Source organism: Galeopterus variegatus, unplaced genomic scaffold (assembly GCF_000696425.1).
Source record: "Galeopterus variegatus unplaced genomic scaffold, G_variegatus-3.0.2 Scaffold1777, whole genome shotgun sequence".
Classification (NCBI taxonomy): Eukaryota; Metazoa; Chordata; class Mammalia; order Dermoptera; family Cynocephalidae; genus Galeopterus; species Galeopterus variegatus.
The window spans coordinates 62,295-71,219 of record NW_007727888.1 but is presented as its reverse complement, the minus strand read 5'-3'; the positions used below and the strand labels follow the sequence as shown (position 1 = coordinate 71,219).

The 8,925-nt window shown below is 47.5% G+C and overlaps 1 protein-coding gene across 10 annotated transcripts in view; it reads left to right on the top strand.

The window, feature by feature from the left end:
- Positions 1–7,102, top strand: part of FNBP1 (formin binding protein 1) — a 125,476-nt gene extending 118,374 nt beyond the window's left edge. For 8 of the 10 annotated variants that reach the window (XM_008578878.1, XM_008578877.1, XM_008578875.1 and 5 more), the window contains 3 exons: positions 465–586; positions 904–1,040; positions 2,763–3,073. In XM_008578878.1, coding sequence (XP_008577100.1) covers positions 465–586; positions 904–1,040; positions 2,763–2,941 — 438 coding nt within the window. In that variant the 3' untranslated portion in view covers positions 2,942–3,073. Of the gene's footprint in view, positions 1–464; positions 587–900; positions 1,041–2,762; positions 3,074–6,052 lie in introns of those variants that run through there. The other 2 variants (XM_008578869.1, XM_008578876.1) reach the window with 2 other exon arrangements.
- The last annotated feature ends 1,823 nt before the right edge of the window (positions 7,103–8,925 follow it).

Below are 8,925 nucleotides of genomic sequence, written 5' to 3'. Positions count from 1 at the left end.
GGGTAACCTCATGGTCACAGAATATTTGGAACCCCAGGGAAATAGAAGTGACTTGTCCAAGATCACACGGCGGCTGAAAGCCCAAGAGTATAACACAGTCCACATTTCTGTTACATTGTGGACAATTATGTAAATGCGAGTTTGCTTCTACTTCTCCAGCTTTGGGTGAAATCGAGGCAGTTGCCTCTGAGCACATTTATATGGTCAAATGCAGATAAAGTGGATGCTCTGCCCCATGTGGCGAGTTTGCTTCTACTTCTCCAGCTTTGGGTGAAATCGAGGAAGTTGCCTCTGAGCACATTTATATGGTCAAATGCAGATAAAGTGGATGCTCTGCCCCATGTGGACATGCTCACGTGGGCTTCAGTGACCGGTGAGCAGCCCCTGAGTTTGGGGCTTTAAGACTCCATGATCTGGCCTTCAGATGGGCGTAGGCTGGAGTCTTCCGTTGCTGTCGTTTGCAGGCCTGGCTGGCTGAGGTTGAAGGCAGACTCCCAGCGCGGAGCGAGCAGGCCCGCCGACAGAGTGGGATGTACGACAGCCAGAACCCGCCGACAGTCAACAACTGCGCTCAGGACCGGGAGAGGTACAGTATCTGGACAGCGCCTGCTTTCTGCCAAAGGAGCAAATTTGCTTTGCATTTATTTCTAAATGCTGGAATCTGGAACTGAGCATAAGGCACTTGTTAGATACCAAAATGCCTGTTACAATTGTCCTCTGATTCTTCCCATGGTGCAAATGTATAGTTCAACATGGGATGGTGATCTGAGCATGTGGGGTGGCTTAAGATGGTCTAATTACAACACGCAGGGGTTGCAAGCACTTTGCGGGTGCAGGGACCGAATCCGACTCCTCCCCGGTGTCAGTCGCTATAGTTGCTGTGTGTCTTCCTTTCTTGAGCAGCCCAGATGGCAGTTACACAGAGGAGCAAAGTCAGGAGAGCGAGGTGAAGGTGCTGGCCCCGGATTTTGATGACGACTTTGACGATGAGGAACCCCTCCCTGCCATAGGGACTTGCAAAGCTCTCTACACGTTTGAAGGTGATGCTTCACGTCAGCCTGGTGCCCTGCCTTGTGTAAACTGAGTCCCAGTCACTCTTCTCTTTCTGGGATCAGAACTTTCTGTAGAGTCCTTCCAGATCTTTCTCTATTACTCTTTTGTTTTACAGCATTATTAGTAATTGGTGTGTGTGTGGCTGTATATGTTGACTGTTGGTCCCTATAACTTAACAACTATCAAAGAGCGTAACTGCAGTGAGTGGTGTGGAATAATGACCATTTCATCCATTCGTTTAATATTTATAGAGCTGTCTTGTAGAGGCCACTGAAGGGGTGGGACACGGGTGGTGTGCAGTGGCTCCTGCCTGTAGGGAAACTGAGGAGAGGGCAGCTCGCAGGGTTTAGCAGACACGGGTGCAAGGGACGGGGGCATCCACGGGAAAGTGACAGCCCTTCCTTGCTGAGACGTATCAGAGCCATGGGTGTCGCCAGACACGGAGGTGAGGAGAGCATGGGTTTGTGTGGCTGGAGCTTTTATGCCGTGGTGGTAGCAGTGGCATATGTGCCCGTGGGGGAGGGGAGGGGAGAGAGACATTTGGATTTGGATTTGATTTGGCAAACATTGAGGAGCTATTGAAAGTATCTGAGCAGGCCGTCGATGTGGTCACAGCTGTTCCTTAGGAGCTTAGGAGACTTATTGTCAGACGTGTAGGAGCAACTTGAAAACAAAGAATTGGTAGAGCCTAGCCTGGTGTTTCTAAACTGATGAGCCGTGCAACAGTGTCCTGCAGGACGTTAACAGGGATGCTGGGAACAAAGCTGTCACAGCTCTGGGAAGTCTGGCAGGTCCTGGGATGAATGGATTTTATCAATTTTCTTACTACAGGATTTTTCAGAGCCTTTAATAGAATAGATGTTCACTGTGACAAGCAAGCAGAACCACATTAAATGTCCCCAGTTTTACCTCATACCTAAGCCGTCCCCCCACCAGCCGTGTGACCTCTGTTAATGGCTCCCTGATAACCCGCCTTTCAGAAAACTCTTTGGGGAGCAGGGACTAGTCCTTTGAAATTATCTTTGCAAATGGTCTTGGGGGCCTCGGTTAAGGAATGTGCATAGAAACGCTGCGCTTGGCCAACTGCTCAGACGCAGGGCTGGTTGGAAGTCGAGAACAAAGAGGAGAGGACATCAAAGATGGTTCCCGAAGTTTCACTCATGGGACAGTCGAGATGTCCGATGACACGGGAGAGTAGGGGGAGGATCTAGTTTGGGAGGAAAACCCATGAGTCCAGGTTCACCCGCGTTGCATTTCAGGTGCCAGGGCAGCCTCGAGGTGGGAGTGCGCGGCAGGTAGTGGGAGGGTGGCCCTTAGCTGTGAGAAGTCCCCGAACAGGGCAAAGCGATGCGAGGACAGTCTAGAGACGTGCACGTGAAGCCTCGGGGTGTTCTCACTCCAAGGGACACAGAGGAAGAGCGGGGCAGGGGACCAAAGCCCTACCTTGGGGGAAATGCTTGCCGTCCTGGGAAGGGGGGAAAAGAGGTCCCTGCAGTACTAGGGAAGGCTCCTCAGACAGACAGAAGGTGAGGGCCTGGAAGCTTCCGTGTGGAGGAGAAAGTTCCAGAGCAATGAGGCCGACAGGTCCAAGGGAGATGGATTTTGTAGGCAGCTCAGCTTCTGCCACCCTCTTACATCACAGAGGTCTCTGTCTGTTCTCTACCTGGGCTTGACAAGAAACCTAAACTCTTCTGATCTTGCTTCTTCAGGTCACAATGAAGGAACCATTTCTGTAGTTGAAGGAGAAACATTGTTTGTCATAGAGGAAGACAGAGGTGACGGGTGGACCCGCATTCGGAGAAGCGAAGACGAAGAAGGTTACGTCCCCACCTCCTACGTCGAAGTCTATTTGGACAAAAACGCCAAAGGTGCTAAGACTTATATTTAATACCACTTAAAAAAAAACTAAAAAAAATTGGAGTTGTTTGTCCCCACAACTGTGACTGTTACAGGCAGTCCTTCAACAGACTGGACGGAGAGCACCACAGTGCGCGTCTCGTGCAGTGTCACCGTGGACTCGCAGGCGTCGCACACCCCCTAAAAAAAATTGGAGTTGTTTGTCCCCACAACTGTGACTGTTACAGGCAGTCCTTCAACAGACTGGATGGAGAGCACCACAGTGCGCGTCTCGTGCAGTGTCACCGTGGACTCGCAGGCGTCGCACACCCGAATTTCCGTGTCTAGTTTTGACTATAAGCAAGTTTCACTTGCTGATGAAATTTTACGTGGACAGCTGCCAACTGCCAGTTTGCAACTGTGTCATTCGAAATCTGATAAACATTTCTTCTTTTGGCAGCATCTGCAGATAAAAAAAAAAGTTGCATTCTAGCTTCTAATCAATATTTCTGAATTAAAAAGTCCTCACACATCATGGGGGTTCCGAAGACTTCAGTTCTCTTGTTTATATCCAGCATCCACCATAAATTGAACTAGGTTAGGGTGTTACTTTTTGTAACTTAATAAATTGAACTGTGCTAGTTTGTTAAATTTTACAGTCATTCACTTGGGAAGAAGTCATAAGTAAAATAAAAAATTCCCCTTGAGTAAAGTAAGAAAGATTCTCATATTGGTACCAAAAGGGTGTATTTTTATTTAAATATGGTTAACATCATTGTTAGATCTTCATGATTATCCTGCTATGTCTATATGATCTCAAACAACCGGTTGAAACCTGGAAAAGTTTGGTGGATTAACCAGTTGATTTTTACATGACATTATGGATCCTCCAGCCTCCACCAAGTTGACGACCAGACGTGCGAATGCTGTTTAGACCAGGTTGTGTGACACAAGGCCCATCCACGCCTCAGCTCCCTGTGGCTGTAATTTTCTCACGCTCAGTTCTGTTTCTGTTGGAGGTTTTGTGGCAAGGGGAGCTGTATTCAGTTCACACTTGCCCAGGTGGGGCTATAAATAGAGGTTGGTGTGGGGGCAACGACTTCCGCACACAGTCTTTAAAGGGGGGATTTTTTTTTTTTTTTTTTTTTTTTTAAATCATTGGCCTCTTTAAGACCCAAAGTCTGAATTTACTGGAAATTGTTGTAGAATTTCTGGCTCATTTTATACAATTAACTGTAGCCAGAATAAAATAAAATGTCTCACCCTCTTTAAAGAAATCTGGGCCACATGGGAATTTACATTTTTAAATTGGCACTGATGTGGGAGGGTGGATAGTGAAGTTGGTCACATGCATAGCTGGTTACCAAGCCCAGTGTTTGTCTTCATCGTGAGAATCTAACCCGAGATCACAGAGAACCAGCTGTAGATGGGCCAGAATGAAGGCATCCCATTAAGATTCTCTTTTCATTTGACGTTGAAAATTATTAACGTCCTTTCCACTTTTAAGTAGGAAGTTAGCTCCTTGCCCCTATATTGTGAGCTCATTTTGTAAATTCAAGTTAACTGAGACCTGATTTTAAAAATGACAGCAGCACACCCAGGGCCTAGAACCTGGCAGGAGTTATGGGTGCTTGTTGCTGTGTTTCAAGATGCTAGCAGCAAGTTTGCTTAAATTTCACAAAGGCCACTAAAATGGAATTTAGTTATCTTTACTTAATCACAGCCTGATGTTTTAAAAAACACTTTTTATTTTGAAAAAATGACAGACTCTCAGGAAATTGCAAAGACAGTATAGAGAATAGGCTTCCCCCAGCTCCCAGAGGCTACATCTCACACGGTCACAGTACAATATCAAAAGCAGGAAGCTGACCTTGGTCAGCCTGATACTTTAAATATATATTAACTTTGTAACGCAAATTTCTTTTGAGTACCTTTGCTGACATAGTATCGATAAAGCCTCTCATCCTGACCCCAGGCCTCTTCAGGGGGATTGGTTCAGTTCTCCCTTGTAAATATTACAGAAGGAAAATCAGCTGAGCCTTAAACCACAGGGATCTGTTTTAATGAACAGTAGGAGTTTGCCCGCTTTATGCATGTAACCAAGTGAATGGGAGACCTAAGACAAAAAAATATCCTTTCTATCCCATGATGAACTCATTTCCAGACTGTGAACTACTGGAGGGGACAAACTAAACACTGAAAAAGTATGAAATGGGGCAAGACAATATTAGCCTTTTTAAAGCCTGGTGTTCTTTGAAGTTGTGGGTTCTGTTTCTTTAGAGTTGTGCAAATTTGATTCAGAAAATGTCCCAGCTGGTTTTGTGGGACATGGGGAGGGCTTCAGTTTGGATGCATTTATTTATGATCATTATTTTAAATTTATGATCATTAGGTTGTATACTTCAGTACCTAAGCAGATGAATCTATGTAATATTGACTAAACAGTGAAAGGTATTTTGTAGTTGCAGTTCCATCTAGTCAATGCATGAAGGGTTAGAAAACACTGAAACAATTCCCAATCAGGGATTTCCATTTCCACCAGAGTATACTTTTTCTTCCAACAGTTCTCTGTTAAAATAAAAAAAAGCAAAATCTCACCTATTTATAGAGTTTTCTTTTATTGAAAAGATACACTTGGGGCCGGCCCGGTGGCGCACTGGATAGTGCGCCGCTTGGGAAGCACAGCGGCGCTCCGGGCTTGAAAAGCGTGTTTCTCTTGTTTATTTTCTACCTCTTCAAGATGAAGAACTTTCACTGTTTATTGCTGAATGAACAGAATGACGAGTCTTACTATTCGTCAAAGATTTTACATTTTATTCCTAAAGAACCAAGAGCTTCAAGCTGAGAGAATCAATCTTTTGCGTTTCTTGCACCATTCTGGGAAACTGAGCCGTATCTTTCTTTCTCTCAAAACTAAATTTACTAGATGTGTTGGGGTGGGTGACCCTCGAGTAAAGACTAGATGGGAGATGAAGCCGTGAAAGTTCCTTATCTCAGACGTGCCCTGCGGTAACCAATTGCTCTAAAAACCCCCTCCTCTCCCCCTGCCCCCTCCCCTGCCCCCCAGGGCGGTGCAGTTTGCAGCCAAGAGCAAAAGGCCCGCCTCTAACCTGCTGCCTTCTCTAACAGAGAGTTTCTCTTTCTCTTTCTTTTTGTGTTGTAGATTCCTAAAGGTGGTGTGTGGAGCGAGAGCCTCGGGAGCCTTCAAGGAGAAGCCTCTGGGTCTGGCCTGCTGTCCCCGCAGGCCTGCTGCGCCCTGCTGCCGACAGACTGCTCCTGTGGCCAGTGGCAGCCCGCACAGCCGCCTGCCTCTTGCTCTCTCTTCCTTTCGCAGCATGCTACTCATGGCTTCCGCTCCGCCCGTGGCCCAGGCCGGCCACCCCGTGGGGGACAGTTCTCTCCCCACCTCCACCTGTGCAGGCCGTGAAGACAGCGGGACCCCATGCCCACCCTGCCCTGCTCCTCCCGGGCCCTCAGTCCACCCGGGGCTCGTCCTGGCCCGTCCTTCTGCATTTCACACTGTGCCTTTTGTGAAAACTTCACCCCTGGTCTCCTGGGGAGACTTAAGAATCTGGACAAAGAGGGTCAGACGCACACCAGGTGGACTGAGCACCCAGCCGTCGTGACATGATTGTCACGGTGGAAACACTTCCACTGTGCCTGAGGCTGTGAAGTAGTCCCTGAGCCTTTTCTGGTTGTGGGCTCGCACCTCATGCTAAGCACTGACTCTTTTCAGTGTTTTCTCAGCCTGACAGCGTCGTGGCACGCACTGGGGTTGCACACACCCACATTGTTTGGAGCCCTGTCTCCAGTGGCCTGGGCAGTCACACTGGCTCGTGGGCCAGCCCTGCTGTCTTGCCTATGTCCACCTTCCATGAGGAACACCCCCCACCCCACATTTCCCAGTCCATGAGAACTGCAGATCGTGGGTGCTTTCTGAATGAGCATCTCGCATCTGCACTAGCTCATTGCAAAGTGAAAATTCCTCCTCTTTCCATGAATCCCAAAAGTAGCATCTTAGGATTTTAGTGCTTTCATCACCAAAGACCCTGTGCCTCTTGTGGTCCTTCAAGTGATCCTGTGGCCACAGCTTCTGCGTTTTGTCACGTGCTCTTCAGGCCATGTGGAACTAATCGAGTTTGCTTTTTGAGCTAAGTTTCCTTCCCCTTATGGGTCTTTGAGGGAAAGCCAAGGTCACATAGCCTGTAGCCACTCGCGCCTTGGAGCGGTGCAGCTTCTCTTTTTATTTGGTGCAGAATCAGTCAAGAGACGGAACTAATCGAGTTTGCTTTTTGAGCTAAGTTTCCTTCCCCTTATGGGTCTTTGAGGGAAAGCCAAGGTCACATAGCCTGTGGCCACTCGCGCCTTGGAGCGGTGCAGCTTCTCTTTTTATTTGGTGCAGAATCAGTCAAGAGAAATAATTGGCTGTGAGTTTCTACAAGCGAGATCGCCGGCAGAAGGCTAGGGATGAGGTCAGCCATCTTTATCCTTCTGTTTGGCTTTTGGTAACTATGTGGCCACCTCAAGCATCCTCAGTTCTTGACATTTATGAATCTAAGACAAAGTCTTATAGGAGCCAAAGGGACAGGATGGAAACGACAGGTCCTAAGTTGGCGCATGTGGAAATTAGAAAGCGATTCCTCTCAGCAAACCAGGGTTGACCACACACCACCCTTCAGGAGCAGCTCGGTCAACCCTCAGTGGCTAGAAACCACCAAGCAAGGGAACGCCAAGGGCAACCGTTGGAGAGGAAGCGGCTTCAGGTTTACACAGCAGTGAGCATGAGCTTCCTCTCACTCTTCCTTCCCCGGAAGTGAGGCTAAGCCCAGGGGTCTGAAAACTACCTGCTGGAGAGCCTCAGGGCTGCCACGTGAGCAGCGGGCTTCCGTTCCCTGCAGCGGGTGACCCGACTGTGGCACACTCATCAGTCACGCAAGAGGACCAGCTTGGCAGATGAAACTGAAGCCAGGACGCCAATGGGTGAGAGGAGTCAGGGCCTCACCTCCGTCCCTGCAAACCAATAGGTGCATGGTCAATATGGCAGTCCCAGCAGCTCCACAAAGGGCTCCTCTGTCAGCGGGGCCACCAGGTATATCTCCAGGAACTTCTGAACTTTGCCGAGTCAAGCTAACCACTCTCCACGAGGATGCTAAATGGTTTTTTAAAATCTGATTTTAGAGGCTTGGTAATGCATGTGCATTGCATCTTTCATATTATGGGTCAGGATAGATTAATTTCTTGCAACATAGGGGAAAAGGTTTAAGCTGCAGTAATTTGTCCTTTTTATGTCTGTTAAACTCAGTATAGGACATGCTTGTATCCTCTTGTATCCCCTGCACCTTTTCCCCCTTCTCTGCCAACTGTGTCCAAAAAAGAATGGATAATGAGTGCTTTTAACTGTTTACCCCTGGTGTCTGCTTCGCCGCCGGTCCGTGTGGCTCTGTGGGAAGAGCAGTGCTGCGGCAGCTGGGCTTATTAAAGTTATTACACGATAGTTGAGGGGTATCATGTACTCTGGGAGTCCCACTGTGAGCTCACTTATATGTCATTATGGAGCGGTTCACACAGAGCAGAAACATGGGATTCCCCATGAGCTGCTCACTCCTGCCCCGTGTCCGCTGCCTGCCATTTCTCCACCAGTGCTAGAATGTTGTGTTGTAAGTATGACTAGTTTTAAAAGAACCTGCCCTGAAAATGACTTACGAACAAAATGAGAGGGAGGGACTTGTCATTTGCCATTTGTTCCTTTGCAGGATGGGAAAAAATAAGGTGGCATAGAAAGCCGTAATGGGATTTTCCTTTGGGTTTTTACCGTGCTCATCTCGGAGATGAGCCTGTAGCTTGTCTGTAACCAGCTCAGCACAAAGGCCTCTAATGCCTTTTGGTAACATCTGTAACTATAGAAGAAAGTTTACACAACATGTTATGTTAATGCTAAGTATTTTTCCAGAAATTTTGATTTTATGTTTCATATTGGCTCTGCCTCCTGTGCTTATATCATCCAAAAATTTATTTAAAAAATAATCCAAAATTCTA